Source organism: Parambassis ranga, chromosome 19 (genome assembly GCF_900634625.1).
Source record: "Parambassis ranga chromosome 19, fParRan2.1, whole genome shotgun sequence".
NCBI lineage: Eukaryota > Metazoa > Chordata > Actinopteri > Ambassidae > Parambassis > Parambassis ranga.
The window spans coordinates 3378197-3401876 of NC_041039.1; the positions used below are offsets into that span (position 1 = coordinate 3378197).

At 38.8% G+C, this 23680-nt stretch overlaps 1 protein-coding gene across 1 annotated transcript; it reads right to left on the bottom strand.

Moving 5' to 3' along the window:
* Nucleotides 1-866: 866 nt before the first annotated feature.
* Nucleotides 867-22609, bottom strand: reep3b (receptor accessory protein 3b). Its single transcript, XM_028430623.1, has 8 exons — nt 22201-22609; nt 13612-13684; nt 10100-10176; nt 9032-9152; nt 8793-8906; nt 5839-6001; nt 3199-3332; nt 867-3052 (listed from the first exon to the last, which is right to left on the bottom strand). Exons 1-8 carry the CDS (start codon nt 22230-22232, stop codon nt 2981-2983), a joined length of 786 nt encoding a protein of 261 aa, XP_028286424.1. The 5' UTR covers nt 22233-22609; the 3' UTR covers nt 867-2980.
* Between the last annotated feature and the right edge of the window lie 1071 nt (nt 22610-23680).

Sequence of the window (23680 nt, forward strand, 5' to 3'; positions counted from 1 at the left end):
TGACGTTCACACTATTTTTTGCACAATGTACGCATTAGACCAGGTCCAGTTCAAAACTACAAAAACTACTACTACTACTGTGCTAAAACAAACCTGTATTAGATTATCTCCAATATCAAATTGTTGCAGCTTTAATGACTCTCATCTCGGAATATCCAGTATGCCTGTTTGAATGTCATTTGCGTATACATGTGACTGATTCATATCAGAATTATTTCCACATATAAAAGAGGCCTGAAACAGGTTTGAAAATATCTAAATGCACAAGCTTTCTCCCTGTTTACATGTTCATGTGTCACATCACATGTGCAAAAAAATCTTTGTGGTGCTCAGGATCACTTGCTTAGTATTTGACACAGGTTGAACAAGTCCACAGTTTGTTTCTTTCTTTCTTCACTGTATTGCCAGTCACATCTCTCTGGATCTGCAAAGGGCAGCTTGCTGTTTATCTACAACACAGATGAACGCATACTGAAAAAAACACCTCAGATTTTAAGAGCGCTGGTAAAGGTGTCATCTATATATATACACACACACACATATAAATACATATATATATATATATACACACACACACACACATATATATATATATATTTATATAGATGACACCTTTATCATTGGAACTGCACTGATGAGTTTATGGAGTTATAGAGTGGATATGGAAATGTCCAGTATGACTTCATTTGAGTAATAGAGATAGCTTGTAGTGACAGCAGTGTAAATGTTCTGATTCCTTCAGCACTTATGATCCTGTGTGCATTTAGCAATGGTTGATGGTGACGACACACAGTTGCATGCAGTTCACTGTGTGTTCCACAGAACACATAAGAAGGCAATCCAACAGGCCACTGTATTTGTTGCCTTAATTGTAATCAGGCAGCCTTTATTTTTTTAATGACATTTACAATTCAGTAATCCACAAACCCCGCATTTTCCCCACACAGATCAAACAACCCAGCTGCTTAGCACCAGGTGGGTACATGAAGCTTTGGTATCACAAGTCTCTTCTAAGTAATAAACAACTTGAAAAATTTTGCCTTGTTGCACCTCAGCCAAAAACAAAGAGGATTTTATAAAAAGTGATAAAAGCCTTTCTGCTTTAGGAAAGAGGCACCAGAATGAAACTCTGGTTGGACTCTTACATCTGCGTCCACTACACAGCAGCTGTAGCGGAAGTTTCAGCCATGTAGTGCTGTACAATGACAAGACACAATTATAAAACGCCATGCAAGTCCATATGAGTTTACCATAAAGAATCTTAAGTTAATCCTGTGTGCTCCCAAAGGAAAGCATATTATAAAATGAGATGACAAGCAACAACAGCACTGATATAAGAAAAAGTTTGGGACGAGGTATATATGCAAAACAGGTGGTTTCAAACAAAATACTTTTCTGTTCAGACACAAAAACAACAAGTAAAAAAGGCAAATCTGTAATGTTACTAAGATATACAGAAAGTCATTTACATCCGGGGCAGTGCTGGGGACACAGCCATTTAAAAAGACACAAATAAAAAGTAAGTATGAGCATTTAAACTCCCACAGAAACTTCCATACATCCTTTTGTTTCATTCATGTCTTAGTTATAAGGGATAGTGTTGATCTGCTGGTCATCAGATTTTTTTTTCTAAATTGTGTCAGTTGTACATGTGATTTAACCAGCTCTGCTCTGCTAAATGTTCCTGTTAGAACCCTCTTACTGTTAAGTGTCCTGAAAAGGAATGGTCCAAGTGTCTGAGCCTACATGTGCCTCTCAAGGTTACAAAAAAAAGCCATACGTGACCGCTAACCCAAGTTATAAAATACCTGAAAGGAACAAGCACAATTGGTGCCACATTTTAAAATGGATATCCTCATAAAGAAGTTTCAAGCTGAAATTAATAGCTTAGAAAAAATGACTGATACACCTTATACACCATAAGTAACATCAGCTTTTAGTTTCACAAGTCAAGTGTGCAGCTGCAAATGTTAATATGTTAAAGTTAAAATAGGGGAAGTACACAGCTGTTAAAAAAAACAAAAATATCATCATCTATTGACTGATTTTGTTCAGAGCTCTTTGACAGCAAGGCAGTGTCTCTATCTTCCTGAACAGCCATTGTGGATCTTACAATTCATTTACCACATTTGGAACACATTTGAATTATGTTTGCAACATTAGCACAGAGTCCAAAAGTAGAACAAATGACCACACACACAGAGTCCTTAAATCGGTCTGTTCAGTTCAGCTCAGCTCACACTCTTCATATAACAGGTGATAACAGGCAGATGTTGACCATCACAGCTGTGGGTCTTCTTCTTGTGAAGCAAGCATCTTATCAATGTATCTACTGTGCTCTGGGACATGTTATAAATGTTGTTTTTTAATAAATCAACACCAACTACTAGGACAGTTAAGCTCATAAATTAAAAAAGACCAAAAGATGAACTAAGCAAATGCAGCCTGGTTCTGCCTATTAAAACTGTGCTAAAAAAGCAGTCATTACTTTAAAAGTTAGGTGAGCTATTACTTACAGGTTATAACCTTCTTATTAAGGATGTGGTAACGCAAAAGTGTTGTCAGGTGTACTTAAAATTTAAAAGACTATATGATTATTTATATAAATATATATATATACACACACACACACACACACACACATTCCATGCAAATGACATCGTGTGTGCCTTCAACCCAAAGAAAAACATTAAATCTGTAACACCTGGTATGTATTAGATGATAAATGTACATAGAGTTTAACAGAGTGACGAGTCAGAGGCAGAGCTGGAACACAAGATGACAATAACATTCAGCAGACAGCTCTGCTAACTGCTGTGAGAGTGTGTGTGTGTCACAACATTTGAGGGTGGCATGTTTTAAAAGTAAGGTGAGTAGTAGTTATAGATAAAATCCGTCTCAGGGACATTAATGTATATCAATATTGTCTGAAGTCATTGACACATTACTGTGACTCAGCAGTGAAATTTGTGAAGAGGCTTCACATCCCGTAGTTAACGGAGCTCAGCGCTGGTCTCTTCTTGCCTTTAATCTTCAGTGATCCATAACGAGCCTGGTAACAAAGGCAGGGAAACGCTTATGAATGTGTCACCACAGAGCTGAGCTACATCACTGGGAGACGAAACAACATTCAATATTCATCTCATACGGCATTTTATAATTACCAATGCCTATTGCTGTCAGCGGAATGACACTTACATCTTTGCGGACTCTAGATCGGGAGATTTTGACACTCTGTGATCGCCTCAGCCCTTTCTGACTGACTGCCTCGTCCTCAGAGAAGGTTGGCTCTGCCTCTTCATCTGTCCTCTCTTCCTGATCGTAGAAGTACTCTGAAAAACAGAAACACATACACAAATCAACGGTGACCACATAGATAGATAGATAGAGAGAAAACAGTGACAAGACTTCCACAGAGGCTCAAAACCAACACAAAGGAACAAGAAAAATTAAATGAAAGACAAGGAGCTATGTAACATTATCTGTGTTAGACACAATAATAATAAAAAGCAATGTTGTTTGTTTATATATTACATATATATTTACAACATTTTGTAGCAATAACCTTTCGAGGTTGGGGAAACGATTTACACAAAACTAAATACAGCAATAAAATATCCATATGAACATGACAATAGCTGCATAGTGTATTTAGCAGCACTGTAATTTCTAAAACCACAGTTGTCACCTCTGGAGTCTATAAGGAACCACTCTCCACCATTCCTATCCCAGAGGAAAGACCACGGCCAGTTCTATACTTAATTTCAAACTACCATAAAAATTACTCAGATCTTGTCTCATCTCAGAGACTACAGAAAAAAGCACAGCAGCTCAGAGAACACAGCCTAAACCCCCCTGCTCCTAACTTCAAAAGTTATTTAGTTGGGACTAATATGATCACAGTATTGTTTTACATTTTGATATTCTTTCTTTAAGGCTAAATTCTGTTCTCAGCAGTGGAGAATGGATTCCATTCATTCCAACCATTACCAGTCTAGTCTGTGGTAAATCTCCAATTTCCTGTCATGTACAGCGGTGAGGGCTTTGTTAAATCACACTCCGCCTAGCTATGCCAAAGGCATCTTACAAGTACAGCAGCAGCTTGTCTTATTACAACTAAGGGATAAGACACTGTTGTGGTATACAGTACTGTCTAAATGTATAGATGAGGTGTGCTCTCCTTCTCAGAGCTTCTTTTTACTAATCATTGTACCTATTCTGGCAAAAAAAGAAGCAAAATTAGAAGCTGGCTGGGAATAAATGTAGTATCCCAGAGAGACTTTCAGAAGGGTTCCTCACAGGCCACATGGACATAGAGTCTAATAATGTTTCTGGATATAAATGATGTTCTTTAGTATTTCTGTCTGAGTAACTGCACACCGGGCCAGTTTAAAAACACTGTGGTGTAAATCACAGTATGGTCAATATAATACAGCCAGAATACTTCTTAATAGGATCATATTGTTGGAAATGACATTTAACAGAACATTTGGTGCTGAAGTGAGGAGGATGGAATGTAGTGATTTATATTGATTTATAACTGTAATCATGGGCTTTTAAAATGTATGTTAATAAAGTAATGTTGATTAATTAACAAATAGTGGCTGCATAACTAGTCATCCCCCTTTCAGTATTTAGTAAATGAAAATGTAACTTTAGCACCAGTGAATCTGTGGATAGAGCCTGATCAGGGTTGCACATCAGGACACTGCTTCTATCTTTGCACAACTGCTCAAGTTCTGTTAGGTTGCACAGGGGTCAGAGGTCAGAACAACTCCCTAACTATTAGGCTAGCCACAAAATCTCTTATGGAGTAAGTTCTGATCTGGATCTCAACCACTCCAGAACATTCACCTTGTTGTCTTTAAATCATTTCTCCATTGCTTCAGAAGCATAATGCTTATTTGTAGACTTTTTCCACTAAAACAATACTTTGTGAACTCTTCATCAAAAAAAGCCAAAATCATATTGACCACATACATCATTTATATAAGCAAAAGTGGAAAACATCCCAGGGTCAATATGTATAGGCACTGTATGTGTCAAAAAGCATGTATTTTTAGGTTTAAGAGCACTACCTATTGCAATAAACCCTACCTTTGCACCCTCAAGCCTCGATTTAACTCTTCTTCACTTGCAGGACAATTCATGATTTACAGGATCTGTACATAGATGGAGCTATAGCCATTTGCACAGAAGATATGGTTTGAAAATAAAGTTAGCTACTTCTTCTATTACCTGCTCTGCAGGAAAAATTTAAAAAGGTGTTGACATTAAAATACAATGTTATTAAATGTTAGTGCCAAAAGAACAGTAACTGATAGGCCACAACCATAATATTTTAAATCATATAACCATAAATCATGTATAAGCTCCTGTTCTTTAAATTGTTTTTAATTAAAATGAGGACGATCCAAGGAAAGACTGCCGTAAGGAAATGCACATGTAATTGATTAACACAAAAGATACTGTGTTATTTGTTCAAAATTATTCAGACAAAAACAATTACATAGCCTTTATTGTGCACATTGGTGGGCCTTGACATGGTCACTAGAGGGTGAGGCTGCCTCCTTTGCCTGCATCCATCCAGTCCACTCCTCCATTCTGTTACTATGCATTAATCTATTCATCTTTGTCCCCTCCTCTGTTACCACTCCCTCCTCTCTCTCTCTCTGTAATGTTCACTGAATGTCGTGTGAGTGTGTGTGTTTGGGATTCCAGTGGCATCCACTCAGCCTCATCTCATCTGTCTGCTGGGAAGTCAGATAGTCTCTCTCTTTCTCTCTCTCTCACACACACACACCACGTACTTTCATTTAAATGAGTGTGTGTATATACCAGCTCCATCAGCAGCATCCGTGCTTTGAGATCTCCTGATGGCAGGATTGGCTGAGTGGGAGCTGTACGAATACAGCTGGTTTCCTCTGTCATCTTGCTGGCTTATCTGTGTCAGGTCGTGCATACTCAGGCTACGCAACTTCTCTGTGATGGCCCCCTGACCCTGTGACACACACAATAATCAATGTTACACCACCAATACTCAGATCAACATTAAAAAGTAAACACAAATGAAATGAGTGATGTCAGACTACAAATTACTTCCCTTCCCAAACTACACCCCAGAATCTGCCATGGCAGCTAAGTTCTGTAGTATTTCTAGAGACACCAAGTCTGTATTGTAATAATGAATCGGGTCATCTTCTAATTTTTTCATACAGCTAAACCCAGAGTGTGCTGCTGAAGTGATACGCATAAATTCATACAGTGGTGCAGCAGATTTCTATTCAAGTTCTGAAAGTAGACAAAGATAACTCTATTTACAAATGAGACAAAAATATTAAACTGGGGCACTATCTAATTTTACATATTGGTGAGTGGCAAAGGTGTGTTAGCAGTTCATTTGAAGGCCAATTTAGAGTTCAGAGGTGTTTTCAGTCAATGGGATGAGATTCAAGTGTCAGTGAATATGTATATTTTATTAAAAAAACAGGGACCCCATGCACACAAGGGGTTCCACAAAGAGTGGTTTTTATCTCATTTGCTTGATTGGTTTCACTTTTATCTACTTTCAGGACTTGTGTGAAAAAAATGACTGATGTTTTGGGTCATATTTTTGCATAGATGAGACCTGCCAAAAGGACAACAATGTTTGTAAATAGCAGATGTAACTTCCTGATCACCATTCTAGAGGCCTTTTCTACTGTGCCCTGAAATCCAGTCCCTGGCAGTGGCCAACAGTGGAGACATGGTGAAACTTTGGAAAAAAATGTAAGGCAAAAGAGCCCCTTCCACAAAATGCTCAGTGAATCTGGTCAGTAGACTCAAACTTCCAGGCACCTGAGAGAGTGAGAAGGGAAATCTGCATTGTTCTTTCTTAGCACTGGCTTGACTGCAACCAATTTCCCAGTATCCTGTCATAGCAAGCACAAACACCCCCTGGTCTGCTTCCTTACAAGAGAAACTGTCAGCCACCTGTTATTCAAAACCTCTTCGAGGCTAACAAATCATTCACTTCAATGGCCAAAGACATTTTTTTCACTACTAAAACCTAATCATATAAATCATCTGCATCATATCAGTGATTGCATTTAATTAAACATAAATTGAAATAATGTTTAAAAAAGAGTTAAAATAAGAGACATTCATATGTGAAGTGTTACAATGAAATTAATGTTGAGACACGTAAATAAGAATCATTTACACGTAATAAATGAAGTATAGGGGTGTAAATAATGAGTTATATAGCTATTTTCATGGCTGCTAAAAGAAGAGATGGGTTGGGAAAAAAGAAAAATCAAAGGATGATGGGTACAATGACGTGGGGCAATAGTGCTGTATGAAATGGAAAAGGAACATTCTGTCCATGCAGCTTACACTGACTGTTTTTACCTCCCACAGCCGCTTGCTGAAGCACAGAAACCCTGAAGAGAAAGGATGTCAGTGCAGACACAGAAAGAGAAACAAAAGTCACAGGAGGGTTAGTTAGAAGGAATGCTGGGGAAGATCCACACTTTATGATCTTGTCCAAATATGTTAAAAACAGAACCTGCATAAAACTCGAACATTGGGGCTAAGCACCTTTCATTATCTACATTTGCAATGTCTGTAAATAATTCCTTTTACCTTTCATTATACTACATTCTATATTATTTTATTTAATCTTGGTCTTACTGCCAGTGTGTATTGCTGCTGCTTCCCTGAGGGACCTTCCCAAAGGGATTAATAAAGTATATTCTATTCTATTCTATTCTATTCTATTCTATTCAAGGGGAGTGGATTGCCAAAGACAACAGACACATAGCAGCCAATGCAGCAGCACAGGGTACACATCGACGATTGTATGATGTAAGGATCTTTTAGGCATTAAAACTAAAAAGAGCTTTAAGCTACAAGTAAGCAGCACTGTGTGGTAACTGTCCACTAGTGTTACCCTAGTCAGAGACTGTCCGTGTAGCCCCAACTATTGGAAGTCACAGGTCAGACATTTACTAACTGTGAAAGAAAACATACCAACAGCTCTGTGTCTTTGTCACAGTGCACCTATCAGAGGTCAGCATTTACCATTAGATTAATTGTTTTATTGTTTCATTTTCGGATAATAAATGAATAATTGTTGGTCCACAACTAGTTTCTTTAGAAATCAAAAGATTCATAAATGTACCTTAAATGTAGACAGAGATAATTTTGTGTCTTTATTCTGGTTGTTACACTGACTTGTAAACACACATGGCTAAATATTTTGGATCTAGACAATTGTTGCTGATGTGGATCTGATAAACTGATACAACTGAATATGTTAGTAGAGGATTTCCACTGTCTGGAATTACTTTGGTGCAGTGAAGCCTAACAGGAGATCAACTGGGGTTATCTGATTCACTCAGGTATTCACGCAATGCTGATGAAACACATGCACATGCACTAAACTTATTGGATATATCTGAGGTTATGGAGCACAGACACGGAGGGTGCATCTGGTTGGGTTTTAAATACCAGCTCATATACAAGTTTAAATTTCATTCAGGGCATCCTGCATTCATCTACAAGCTAGGAAAACATGTCTGTGATTTTGAAACCAAATCAGGACTCTGAGCCAGGAAACTCTAAAGGAAACTAAAGCTTTCATATTTAGTTTAAAGAAGAACCACCAGAAAATATAAAATATATTATTAGTCATGCTGTTGTGATTTCTTGTTAAAGACAGAAATCATCATAGGTGGCAGTAGTGTCATGCAACAATATTAGAAAATATGAGTAAAATAGCAAGAAAATATTGAGTGTGTGGAGATACTTGCCTTGACAGCTGCAGTGACAGCAGCAGTGGCTGCGATGCTCAGTCCTTGCTTGCCAAAGTTCACCATGGTCTCATAGCTTCTCTCTTTGGCCTGCACAATATAGTCATCTATTTCCTAGAGAGACAATAACACTTTTCTAGTAGACAGTTTAATCAGGTCAAAAGCAGTGTGACTACAAAATTTAAACAATACGTAATGTGTGTGTTCAGAGACAGATGTGGATGGATAGATGATCCTACCCTCTCCCTGGATGACAGCAGAGGGTGGAGACACTTCCTGTAAATAAGACTTGCTCCTCTGGTGTAAGGGGACAGCAACCAGATCACAAAAGCTATCTTCAGCTCGTAGTACAAGGGAAACCTAGACATGTACACACATATATTGTCCCAAACATTAACGAGGGCTAAGGTCTCATCTGCCATTTCTCACAACAAGATTTAATGAGACAAAATAAAGACATACAGACAATGCCACTGCTGTTGTCAATTCATAGCATCAAGACACAACTCTATAAGCTCCAGAAACGTGTGTAGTCCTCACACGGCTCTCCCACTGCAATGTGCAGCGCATATCATGCGCACACACACACGCATACAGGTTCTGACGTTTTGCTGCTGAACATAAGCAGAAGCAGCAGTTTAGGTGAACGTTTGAAGCAGAGATATTTGGGAAACAAGCAAAACCGAGAAATACCAAATAGTAGCAACATGTTCACCTAAACTGCTGCTTCTGCCGTTTAGCAGCGTGACATCAAAACCTGTGTGTGTGTGTGTGTGCCCTGCAGTGGGAGGACTGAATGAGGAGTAATGCACACACATTTGTCATGAATTATGAAACGTCCGGGCCAAAACAAATTGTTTTTGCCACCTCAGAACCACCAATATATGTCTCTGATCTAGAGGAGGATGTAACAAGCATAAGTCACGTGACTGGGTCTCTATCCAGTATGCGTTCACTCAAAGCGAAGCCGACATTGAGCATAGTTAACTAGGTTAACATCAAACTTAGGTTTGTGTTGTGCTAGTTTGTGATTTGATACATAAGCATTAATTGTTTATGATTAATTGCTGGACTTAGTCTTGCTTGAAAATCTGTGCCATTACCCCCCTCTTGTGGCCATCTTGTGACTACGCGCTGTCCACTGCAATATCCTCATTTTATTTTCTGCTTCATTTTCTCACTGACATAAAGTCTCTCCACCTGGTTTGTAGCTGACTAGAAATCAATCATTTTTTACTGAAGAAAACACTCTGATAAAAGTTAAGCAGCAGATTATGTGCACTTTTATGTTTTAAAGAGGAACTCACCATGCCAGTGTTAGATCAGTGATGGTCTCCACGACAGTGTAAAGAGCAAATACAATCCAGTACATCATCCATCGCACCTACAAACACACACAGATGCACAAATAGCAAGTAAAAGTCAGGAATTCATAACCTCTTGCACAATTATTGATAAATGGGTTTAAAAATACTCTTGTATGTAACTGCTGTGCTCAGATGTGACTATAAAATACAGTCAGGACAAGCATTATGGAAATAAAAGAATTATGAATAGAAACCACAAATATTCACCTGTCTCACAAACACATGTCTGAAGACCATCTTACATTAGTACACATATCCATTCAATTCAATTCTATTAAAAATTGTCTTTAGGTGACCCCTGGGCACTGGACACTTAAGGCAACAGTGGCAAGGGAAAAACTCCACTTTAAAAGGAAGAAACTCTGAGAGGACCAGGCTCTATGGTGAGTCCCGCCCGCTGATGGTCAGCTAGGAAACACTATTAAAACACACACACACACACACACACAAGCACACCCTCTCTGCTGCCTGTACCATTACAGCTGAGCCAGTTAATTGGTGACCTTATCATGAACTCCCTCCACAGACACAGACACACAAAGGCTCATGAGAATGAAAGATTTGAGAGAAACACAAAGCCAAGGAGATGGCGAGACATCTCATTTATATGTTTCAATCTCCTCTCTTCTACCTCCTCCTTTCATCTTTCAGTTTGTAAGCCCTTCTTCACTTGCAGTCTCTTCCAGAAATTCCCTCTTATTCCCGCTCTCCTTCATCTCATCAGTAGAGAGGACATTAAGATGTGACCTCTGTGAAATATACAGCAGCCATTTTGCCTTCCTGGGGCTATAGTAGACATTTACTGTTCCTGTCTATGAATAACTGCCTTCCCCTAGCAGAAAAAAAACACACCAAACTTCAGCCTTTTAGAGCTCCAGAATCCAACAGTAAGGGTAAATGCAGACAAAGCAGACAGCAGTAGTTTTACTAAAAACACACCTGTGAGAATCATGAATAAATAAATTGTTATCACATCTAAAATGAGACGAAGACTGCTAGTATTTGTCACTGCATACAACTCAAACATATTAGCTGTTTCTATACCAGATAAAGTCACATATGTCTGAGAAATTATACTGCTAACTGTCAATAATACATCTCCAAGAAGCATCCATTAGCTTATATAATTTACTGATAACACATCACTTTTATGAATGCTTACAGCTAACATACAGCACAGATTATAAGAATCACAGAACTAATTAGGACAATAAACGGTTGCCATTTGGTAGCTGCCTAAGCTAAATATTTAAATGTCAGTACTTTACAATGGTGCACATGTGAACATCGGCCCATCAACGACCCTGAAATAATGCAATTCCATAATTTTCTAAATACAAATAAAGAGATCTGCACCCAACTTAAATCCAGATACAGAAACAGATTCCACCTTCTTGCTGTATGAAAATACCACAGTCTTTGGATTTTAGTCAGTCTAGAAGCAGTCTATAAGCAGAATCCCATCCAAGTCCTTCTGGGCCCTATGGTTTTAGCATTAACAACACAGGGAGACATGTCTGCTCACACTCAGGCTGGGAACCAGACTGCTCGGCTTAGACGCCCAAAATGTTGTAGTCAAATGTTGTAGCCTGGGGATCAAAACCTTTAACTGCTTTCATTTAACACTCAATCACTCTTATGTCAGCAAACGAGAAGTAGAAGAGAGCCAATCAGCAATACAGGACAGTAATGGTATTTTCAACTGGCACGGTCCAGTGTTGTTTATGAGTAAAAGAAGGTACGTAGAATGGGTAGAATGACTTGACAGAAGGTGGAGTTAGGGTTAAATTAACCTCTAGACATAACGTATGCTTTGATCAAGATGTTTAACAAGACACAGACTGCGAGTCACATCTGTCATTCAGAATCTGCTGTTACTTTGTACATGTGCACAAAGAAACGCCCCATTCACTAAGAACACTGCGTCTCTAGAATGAGTTTTATGAGCGAACATTTTCATGAACTGGAGTAACCTCTGGTAGGGCGTGTTGCTGCTGAAAGAACTGCTACAGTGTGTCTTAAAAGCAGAAACACAATAGAACAAATACTGCTGCAGTGATAATTATTCAGTGTCTCAAATCATGACAGTGGAGATAGTAGTTGAGAATTGGAAGAAATCTAACAGTTAGGAGTGACTGGCTGAGTTCATCAGCAGCGTTTTTCTTTTTTCTTTTCATTTTTCACTTTTCAGTTTTAATGCTCTCCCTCCTTAAACATTTAACTAAACAATGAACACATAAACTGGCATTTACAGGGGCCTAATATGCCAATGCATTATGCTTTTCAAGAAATGCTGCAGCTAATTGACTATTAAGGCATTTTCAATGGTCGCTGTCTGATCAGCTGATGTTTTTAAGCCTTGTCTATTTGCAAATCCACTCAAACCACACACCTTTATTATTTACATATAACCTTTTAATAATTTAGAGGTTGCATGAGGATGTGTCCTATATGTGATCAGTATTTTTTTCAAGTAGTGTGACCTATTCACTGCACAGAGACTCTCCTCTCACTCAGTGTGCACGTGCCACTCATGCACAAATAATTATCAGTATATGCCAACTGATGAAATGACAGGAGTCGATTGGGGAACCTTAACATGACTCATTGTTATTTTGCAGGTATTCAAATTAGACATCCTTGTCATTTCTGTTGTACTCTAGACAAAAAGTAATACAAGCTAACAATCAGTGACAACAGATCGGGCAGAAGAAGGCACACAGTGAACAAGACAGAAAGAAAAGGAAGGAGGGTGAAAGGTACCTCAAAGCAGAGCCACAGCTTACTGTGAGCTAAAGCTGTGTGTGATTGTGTTACAAACTCAGCGAACTGGGATTTCACTCTCACTGCATTAGTTGCATCACCCCACACTTACCACAGAAACCCCCAGTGCCTTAAATCTATATGCATGTATAATTTGCCATCAAGGCAAGGGTTAAACTCAAGTCAATTGTATTATTTGGTCTTCCAGCAATTAAAAAGTCAATGTCAAAAGTTAATGTCTATATACATGGAGCCCTTTCCCTGATATCAAAGAATCTACTAGATGTGTCATCAGAGTGGGTGCCGTTGGATTTTGTGTGAAGATGCAGAGATTCCAAAAAAAGGGGTATACAAATGTACACTCACATTTTAAGTTCTGCACAATTCATCTTGATAAACCGCCCTTAGAAATGTGATTGCCGTTAAACTGAACCTCCAACCACAGTAAATCATTGCTTTCAAACTAATACTAAATTAAGGAAGTAAAATTCATGTGATATTCATCTTTCCAAATATATATCAAACACAAATATCTGTGTAATTTGTGTTAGTTTACTAAGTGCATTCTAGCAAATCTCTACAAACATTCCTAACATACCAACAGATGACATACAATCTTAAAGCCCTTTAACTTTAACTTTAGGGATATACTGTTTGCCATCAAACTTTGTGTTGCTGCGTGAACTTACATATTCCTTGACATTTTTGGTTTTGACAGCTTTGTAGGAGTAGTATGCAGGATACAGGGTCCCAAACAGCAGCCTGTCAGGAGAGAGAACACACATCTTGAAGCTTGTTGTTTGTTTTTATTGAATAAACACCTGTAAATACAAAACACTGATTTTCCATTACACATTTGTATATAGCGGTATACAGCCATGCACGGGTCATTTAGTATAGGAGGGATTTACATTATGTTATGAAGCAATCAAATGTTGGATTCTGATGTAAACTCTGAAAACCCTGGGAAAACCGTTTCCTCTATAATCTGCTGCAGCAGCAGGTATTGTAGGCTTTGCTTCCACATGTGATATGGTCCAGAGCTGTACAAACTGTTAGCTGTGTGCAGATAATTATCTCTCTTTGTATTGTAGTGCTTTTTTAGGATGTTAATGCTGTCACATGACACCACTGAATGTAACTGTGGTTCTGTGTGTTAAGCTCTGGCTCAATTCACAGTCCCATCCAATTTCGAAAAATCACTGTCATGGGTGTGAATTCAGGAAGGAATTTAGGGTGGGGCATAGTACTCTCTTCTCCAGTTAACTGGGCAAACAAAAGACATAAGCATTTTAACAAAACAGCAGAGAAAAATAAAGAACATATTACCATACTAATGAGTAGTTTTTGGAAAAGATGCTCCAGTGTAACAGGCCTTCATTTCCTGTGTTCAGATCATGCTTTCATTTTAATCTTATCTGCCTGTAAAACAATGATAGAGCTCTAAAGGCTCCTTTGTGTTCACTGTAGCTACAGAGCATGTAGTAAATTAGTTTTTTTCTCTTCTGCACCCAAATATTTGGTTTGAACCCGTGAAACTGGTCCATGGAGGTTATTGGAAGGCTTGCAAACCAAAACAATAACTAAAACGAAAAAGAAAGCTCTGTAGAGCTGTGCAAAAAATATATTTCAAAGATTTATAATCATGGTAAGACCTTTACACATTAGCCATGTAGTTCATTTTTAATAGGGATGTACTGATGTCAAAATTTCCCTTTTCTTTAATCGTTGTAATTAGAACTATATTAGCTGCATTAAAATGTGTTTTCTTGAGCCAATCAAAGACATTGCACACAAGCACACAGGTGCACAAGATGGTACCATATATGCCTTGTTTTAGGCCAGGAAAAACCCTGTATTCTTTGTTCACCCTCATAATTAACAAACTTAGAGAAGAGGTCAGAGTATAATTGAAAGTAACTGTAACAAGTAAACTTAATGGAGAATTTTGCTTTTGTTTCTCATAGGTTCAAGTGCTATTATTGACCTAATATTTTGTTCAGCTGCTTGAATGCTGCTGCTTCAATGAAATCAAAATAAACTGCTGTCTAAAAACAGCTTTTCTTTGGTCCTAAGAAAATTTTCATCAGGAGTGTACTTTGACACTGACTGAAACACACACACAGTGTGTTAGTAGTAGTGAAACAGTAGGATTACAGTGTTGTTCCTGCTGAATAGCAAGTCCATATATATATATATATATATACACACACACACACACACACACACACGCACGCACACACAGCACATAGTCCCTGGATCATCAGAGTATTACTGTGACTTAAGAGGAATCTAACTACACCTTGCCTAGTAATATATAATCCTGAGAGGGTGCAGAGGAAAGTTTTTTGAGAACTGAAAGGACACAGGGTCAAGAAGGCTAAAAGCCCCTTCAATCTACATTCACAAATCATCACTTACAACACAAAGTTGCCTTTTATTTCAGGAAAGAGGCCTTAAGGCTGGTAGTGACAAAAAAAAAATCATTGAAAAATGAAAGTGATGAATACTGGCAAATTAAAGTAGATGTAATTAAAATAAAATTAATTTATAAAATTATAAACAGAGAGATACATTTCATTGACAACAGTTATTCTTATAATCTGCTAATTTTGTTACTCTGGAAAAATTCCCTAAAAGAAAACCAGAACCGTGTGTGTGTGTGGTGTGTGTGTGTGTGAGTGTGTGTGTGAGTGAGTGCGTGTGTGTGTGTGTGTGTGTGTGTTTGTGTGTGTGTGTGTGTGTGTGTGTGTGTGTCCAGAGGCCACGCCAGGTCATTTCACACGTGCAGCAGCTCATCGAGACCTCAAACCCAGGACCTCTCGCACCAAAAGCAACTGCCATACCCCTACACTACAGGACACAGAGCCACCCTACACAGAAGGCATTAACTTCTAAATAATAAATATATATCCGAGTCCTGATCGGGAGGCAACATCCGATTCCGATCAAGTCTGAAATCATGTAATCAGGGCCCATTTCCGATCACGTGATCGGATCGGGACATCCCTAATTTTTAGCCAGAAGAGATCTATTACCTAGGAAGAAATTCCCTTTGACTCAAATATTGACCACAGTAGAGAATAATTCTGACCAGAGGAAAATGGTGCTTGGATGAAGAAGCTCTCAACTCCAAGTTACAAGAATGTAGCCATTCTAACTTCAAAACTGTGGTCAGTGTATAAAGATAAAACCTATTTAAAAATTTGCTCCCATGTTTTCGGAGAAGTGTTGTCGTTCTATCAGAACAGCTGTCATGCCTCCCTGGCAAAATTAACATACAGTCAGTGCTCCTGTTATCTGGCGCTAGTTTCCCTTTGGTGGTTAAACGTAATACAACACGCATAAATCGCTTCATTATCAAACAGGCAGTCGTGTGGTCACATAGTGAAAACTTATTAAATGTGATTGGCTCAGCTAGCTTAAAAGATTTATGTTCCTGACTTTAGATGATTATTTACCTTTCTACCTAAATGCACTAAATTTAAAAAAATGATTGTGCTACAATTATTACTATGCATTAAAGGTAGGGTAGGAGATTTCATTCTGATGCACTTTTTGTTAAATTAGTGTAACTTCTCTTTACAATCCGATAGCAACCAATTAGTTTCACATTAAAACGAAGAACATTAATCATCTGTGGAAGCTATAATATGCTAAAAAACATCAACCAATCCTCCGGGTGGACCCTGCACGGATTATTGGCTGGTTGTCACTCTCTTCCTGCTCTGCGCGCACTAGAGAGGTACGTGCATGATGGCCGAAGTCACAGACCGCAGCTCGTCTTCAGGTAATGCGCATCCATGTGATTAGGAGGCGTGGCTTCGGGGTGAGCTCCGAGAGAAAGGGGCGTGACTTTTAAGTCACGTTTACTTTCGAAATCTGGCTGACTCTCACTGAGTTTTCAAAATGTCCTACCCTACCTTTAAATACTGATATTAAGCAGAATCTGTATCAACTGAGGAGGATGTCCATCATGTCTTTTTACAGCATAAATTCTAACAGTCCTGTGAACTGTGGCCAATTTCTATTCAGAGCTGTTACAGATAGAACCTGATTTATGTGGTTGTCTAATATGAGTATCCCTGTATTATAAGTTTTATTAGTCTGACATGAATTGATGCCAGAATAACATTTCTTTTAAACAGACATGTTTGGTCAGGCGGTTATGTTTAAAAATGTTTCTCAATCTTTGAGACCGATCTTATTAGAAATACGCCAACATCTCGAACAGTGCGATGCAATCACAGCACAAAAGATGAAGTGCAGGTTATATAATTTAAGAGGGTGTTGCAAAATGGGCCAGTGCAACACGATGCCAGGACATCATGTGTTGATGTATTTGAAGGACCACAGCGTATGATTGGCTAGCATCCATCAAGAAGTCTAGATGCAGTCACGAACAGACGACTCCATGATTACAGAATCTCCCGTAGTGTCCTTTTCAAAAATATCACGTAGTCTGATACAACATAAGAATAACTACTAACTCAATTTAGCTGAAACCCTCATATGGTTTAGATTTCATCTTCATAATATTTTAGAACTTTGAAAAGAACTTGATATGCCACACCAGCTAGTACAGCTCCTCAGATACAGACTCACTGCTTGTCATGACCCTGTCCTGGCTTTACAGAATAGAAGAAAGCTTTAAAAATCCAATGAAGGTCCTTTGCTCACGTGGGAACATGGGAACAAGGTAAACCATAATAGTCTCAAGTTAGGAGGATTTCACAATAACACCAACCTCTGAACACACACTGTATATATAGTCTAGTATACAGACATACTCCCTTCAGCAGCAGGCAAGCTGCCAACAACCACAGCAGTTTATTTTACTGCTGTTGCTATAGAAACAGCAAGGCTGCCACAGCTCCTCTATTCACTTTTCACATCTACACTGAGTGTCAAAGCTCTGATTTCAACTTGCTGTGCTTTTTTCCATAAAATGTAGAGATGTATCCTGCTGACCTAACTGCTCAAAAAAACAACAGTTTACTGATTTTTAGATTCAATGAGAAGTAAGTATTCATTAAACTATTCACCAACACCTTATTATTGATAATTCTAGTGGCAAAAGTATCAGCTTTCACTATTCTGACCTTCCTTAATACAATATGACATGTCTTAGTATTTTCCAGGGCCTCGATTTAGTTAAAAGTCACATTAAGAAAAAACATTTTTACATCATTACATTTCAGTGTACGCCCGTACACTGAAATGTTCTTGAAACAATTTAGTGAAAAGCAGGGCCCCTTCTTCATGCCGTAACTACCATTTCTCCATTTCCCTTCTTACCCACCACCCCCCACCACACCCCACCACACAGACCCCTTCCCTTGCATGCAGCTGAGAAAATAGCCCTGGTGCTTTCATATCAGCCTTGACACTGTGCTCCAGGTCAGTTTCCCTGGTTTCCTGACATCGTACACCACCAACAACCAGATGGAGGGGAGGGGAGGATGGAAGAGAAATAGAAAACAAGAGCAATAAAAAACACAGAAGACACAGCAAAGAAGGAAGACAGGGTGGGGGCGATCCAGAGATCTCCAAGATTTCTGCTCCCACCATCTGGTTTGAGCTTCAGGAATAAGAATTTGATTACATGACTTTTCCCCTAAAAACACAGAGGGAGGATTGTTAAGAAATGCTGGTATAGCAAATTGTACTGGTTACAGTCAAAGTCTGTACCTCCACAGTATTTCTTCATGGGGTAATAATGCACATCATATAGACTGCTCTCAGAGGTCAGAGGACATTTTAAAAAGGAATCTTCCGAAGGCGGAGGCCTTGGCGACCCGATCGCTGGACACAGAAACTGGCTCTGGGGGCTTAAAATGTCACCGGTGAACCTGATGGTGGACACCGAAGGTTAGGAAATAAGGATCAAGCTTGGTTGGCTTGTGGGACTCCTAAAGCAGCTGATAGGTATCGGCAGGCCAAGCAGCTGCAGTTGTGTAGGCAAAAACTCGGGCCTGGGAGGAGTTTGTTGAGGCCATGGTCTATCAGTTGGCCTCAAAGAGATTCTGGCAAACTGTTCGGCACCTCAGCAAGAGGAAATAGTACTCCACCAACACTGTTTACAGTGGAGAAGGTGAGCTGTCGACCTGAACTGGCAGTGTTGTCGGATGGTGGAAGGAATTCTTTGAGGATCTCCTCAATCCCACCAACACGTACCAGTGTTCAGTGTATGTCCAGAATCTAAAGACTGGAACTAAAATAAGCACAAGTAAAAACTCAACTTTAATTTAAATTTGGCTAATAATTCATGAAACATGAAAAAAGTTAAAAGACAGGTCTTCCTCCAATATAGGGCTGTGCGATTTGACGATAAAAGATTGTAAAGGATTTGAACATGTTGGCGATCTGCCAGAGCAGACAAATCATTTTATCGCCCACAGAGCACCTTCTATTAATTGCAGTTCTATGTTCGTGCAGAGTTTTTTTCCTCGGCCAACTCTCAGTGCGCTTAATGTGAACACGACCAACCAATGACAGCCTCCCTGTTAGGAAGCTACGGCTGAACACTAAAAGAAAACGGAGGAGAGTGTGCGTGTGTGTGCTCACGCGACGTGTGCTGCAGTGGAAGGGCCGCGTGTATACATATTATCATGCTACGAGCACGTACGCCCACCTCTGTACATTACTAGCTTGTTATATTCAGGTTCTCCGCTGTTTCTTCCGTAAGCAGCGGTTCTAAACCTGTGTGTGTGTGCATGCGTGCGTGCAGTGGGAGGGCCGTCTGAGGAGTTCTGTGCACGAGTGTGTACATCAGATGCAGACGGAGGCAACAGCTAATGACGTTACCAAAACAATAACGCAGGCATTTGATGAAGATGCTCTATATGAGGACACTAGTAAACGGTGGACAGAGGTGACAGCAGCAGCTCCATTTTTCCTTAGATATGATTCCCATTAAAGTTTGATCATTTGTTCTAAATCACATTGAACTTTAAGAGTTACTTAAGTCTCAATACTGTATTTATTGTTTACCCTTAGGAGGCACACTTCAGTCTGTTTAAATGACTGTTGAATAATACTTGTTGAATAATTCTTTTTAACCTATTTGAACTAAAACTTTTAATTTGTTCTGTAATTGTTATTTAAATGTTCATGTTTATTGAAAACTATAGTGAGTGCACTTTATCAAAGTCAATCACTCAGAACTAAATTAGAGAAATAAGATTTAACTGAATCAATTCAAAACACTTTATATAGCTTTAAAATGGTTAGATGGTTGGATAGTATATTTAACCTATAGCAGCTTCACAAAGTGTGTTGAATGCCACGTCCTGCACACACACTGCATAAACCCCAATGATCAACTCCTATGACCAATGCGACGTCAGCGCCAAGATGCCACCACAAATTGCTAACTGGTCTGTGGGAAACACTGATTGTGTGTGTGTGTGTGTGAATATGAATATAAGAATGAGCGAAAATGGATCCTTCTAAAAATGGAGGCCTTTTTTTACAACTTTGTTTCAGGTTGATGGTGTTATTTATAAAATAGTGCACGTCTTGACCCACATTAAAAGTGTATACGTACAAAAGTGTCAACAACTGTCATTGTTTGTTTACAGACAATGTTACATTTTTCATGAAATTTACAATTGTCCTTTTTATCTTTACACCCCTTTGTTTTTTCCATCATGCTGACACAATTCAATTATAAGCACCTTTCAAGACTATGCAACTCTTTGTAAGATAACTCAAATTATTATTATTATGTCTATGTCACTAAACACAGAAGAGAAGACTATAACAAAAAATAGGCTAGAAAAAAAGCACACATGCATCCTGGCACTCTTACTTGCAGCACTGCTGCATAACATTATTTGCCAATGGACTCCTGAACACTGCCAACAGTGGAATTTAAATAGTTGTTGGAAAGAAGTTTTGTAGAAAGGAAAGAAGTGCTTAAAAAAAGCCTAAACATCTGGTACTCCTTTCAGGCTAACTGAGAAGTTAGCAGTTAGTCTGTACACTAACCCTGGCAGGCTTTTAGAACCACAGATTTTGTTTTGTCTCTAAATCAACCTTCCTAAATTGGTTCTTCTCCAGCTGTTTAAATTGTGTTGCTAGGCTCCTGCTCTGAACCACTTATCCTCAAAATATACTGTATCTGAAAAATTACAACAAATGTATGAAAATTGAATTCTATGTGGCCAATATTTGACAAATCAGTCACTAGCACTATTAGATCTTTTGATGGAAGACTAGAAACCATAAAGCTGAAGAATTCTCTTATCCCCACCACTCCCTTGTGGAGGTTCTACCACATTCCTATCTTTTATTAACCTGACTTATGTAACCACTGTCACCGAAAGATGAGGGAGAAGGAGCAGAAACAGATGAGGAGAAAGTCAGTCTTTTCACAGGATAAATGCTGTGGGCCTAAAACTCTCCGCTGGCATCACATTTCACCCAGCTTGCACCTCCCCTTCTGTTATATATAGCTACTGTTTTTAAAAATGCATTTGCTACAGCCTTCTGCCATGAAACCTACATGTACACTGTCAGATTTGTTTGTGATATCTTTTTTATGTTGCAGCTGGATACACCAGTACAATCAGTCCAATGAGTTCCTCCAGATCTATAGTATAGGCATTAGGTAAGCAGGAAGCGTACCTTACTTTAGTGTAAATGTCACATAGAGTAAATATTGAGTCTGAAACAATAGATCTCGCGAGAGATTCGGCTACTTCGTAAGGGAAGTTGCTATATTCAGTAAAGTTTTCTCCGGTTTTCATAACTACTTGGAACTCTTTCAGCCAAAGATCACAACTTCGCACATAATGCATGCACGGCGGTAGAGTCTGCAAACAAGCCCACTGTTGTGATTTACGTAATAACCTGAGCATGACAACCAAATAGTAACGCCAAGATATGCCTGGCACTCCCTTGCAGGTGGATATGTAGCGACTTGTCAAGTTCCACCTCACCATTATGAGGCTTTTATGTCGCACCGGTGACTCATAGCGCACTTAATATTTGCTTTAAATTAACTGCGCTGGTTTACACAGCTCTTTACACTACAAAGGGGGAATGCCCTGTTTTAGGGGCCTGGTTACTGGTTAATCTAAAGGATGTCGTTTCTTCTACAAGTGTTTCACTGTTTTAAGTAGACAGAAGGAGCACCATTACCTTGAACTAGCTTAAACGCACATACTAATTCGCCGCCCAAGCTAACAAAGCTCAGCTCCCCTGATATTCTCCCTTAGGTCAAAGAGAACACGTATTTTAGCAATGGTGTTGCCGGCTGCCTTTGTACTTACACAACACTTCTCGAAATCATCCAGGACACCATGTCTTTTGTCTTTTCAGTGTCGAGGACAGATCAGATGGTAACGTTAACGACAAGCCGTAAAGCCTCCGCGAACTTCTTAAGTCAAAACTTCGATGAGCGAACCCAAGAGCAGCGAGCTATCTTGTTGTACATCAACCAGCCAACATGTCGGAAAGGGCTCCGATCTCACTGCTTTGTGTCTGTAGCCATAGCAAAATTCACTGCTCATTTAAGGTGATCCTTGTTCCGGTGTTGTCTCTTAATCCTTCCCAGTGTCCTTCGTCTCCTTGTTTGTGTTTTAGAGACAGTTAGAAAAGCAGTTTATTGGAGCATTGCTGCCACGGATTTTCTTCCTCCCTCTCTACTTTGCTGCCTAGTTCCTGACATCAGACCGTGCACTGACGTCACCCGGAAAAGACTAGCCTCTCGCTCACACTATTGGCTGATACAGTCTATTTACAACGAACACACATTATCATTGGCAAGCCACAGCTACCCATGTGACTTTCGAAAGGTACATGTTTTTAACTTCGTTGGTTTTTGATCTAGTGATTTTGTTGTGGTTGGATTGATCAAAAGCGTCATGTGGTCAAGGAAAGACGTTAAGGATGAAAAAAAACTAGTGTCCAACAAGAATTGCACTTATTTGACTAAAATGATATATTTACAGGCATAGAAGGACTATAATTGTGTAAGTATTGAACATCAAGCCATTACAAATAATATGACTGTGAATTATGCGACACATGAAGATGATAAATTATTATTATTATAAGGTTTTATCGACTTTGTGTTTTGTTTGTATTATTGAGCTCGTACTTGTTTTTATTGTCTTTTATCCTGTTTTATTTTGCAATTGTTTTAGAGCACTTTGTAACCCTGTTCTGAAAAGAACTATACACATAAAGTTTATTATTATTATCCAAATTATTATATCCAAAAGATCAATCCCATTTAAGGGAAAGACTTAGATGCAGACATATTTAAACAGTATACATAAGGAGGGAGAGGTTTGTGGTATAATTCCAAGAAGAAAGAACCGAGGAGAACGAGAGAACATCAACATACAAGGAAAACACATACAGAGAATTGTAAAGAATAAGAGTCAAATTAACCCAGTTTAATACAGCTTAAACAGCATGATATTTTTCAGTACAAAGCAGAATCCTAAAACATAATTTAAACTGTGTATTATCCAAGGAATGGCATATGATGTCATGTTAAATTTGACCTATTCCAATATATCTCTCACACACCACCCATGCTCAGCGTATTGATATTACATCACTATTCGGGATAATAGAAACCACACACAAGCAGTAGTAAAATACCATGAGATATTAAGACTTGGAAAAAAATGTTTGCATTTATTAACCAGGTTTGGAAACGACAACAGGCTGGACACCTGACAGAAAAACAATGCTATGGACTGCCTTTGTCTCACTCATCACATAAACCACACCAGTCCT

Coding starts and splice junctions, on each gene's coding strand:
- reep3b (XM_028430623.1), bottom strand. CDS start 22,232: ATGGTGTCCTGGATGATTTCGAGAAGTGTTGT. Junction 10,177..13,611: donor CCAAAAATGTCAAGGAATAT/GTAAGTTCACGC, acceptor GTGTGTTTGTAG/GTGCGATGGATGATGTACTG. Junction 6,002..8,792: donor CTGTCACTGCAGCTGTCAAG/GCAAGTATCTCC, acceptor TGTGTGTCACAG/GGTCAGGGGGCCATCACAGA.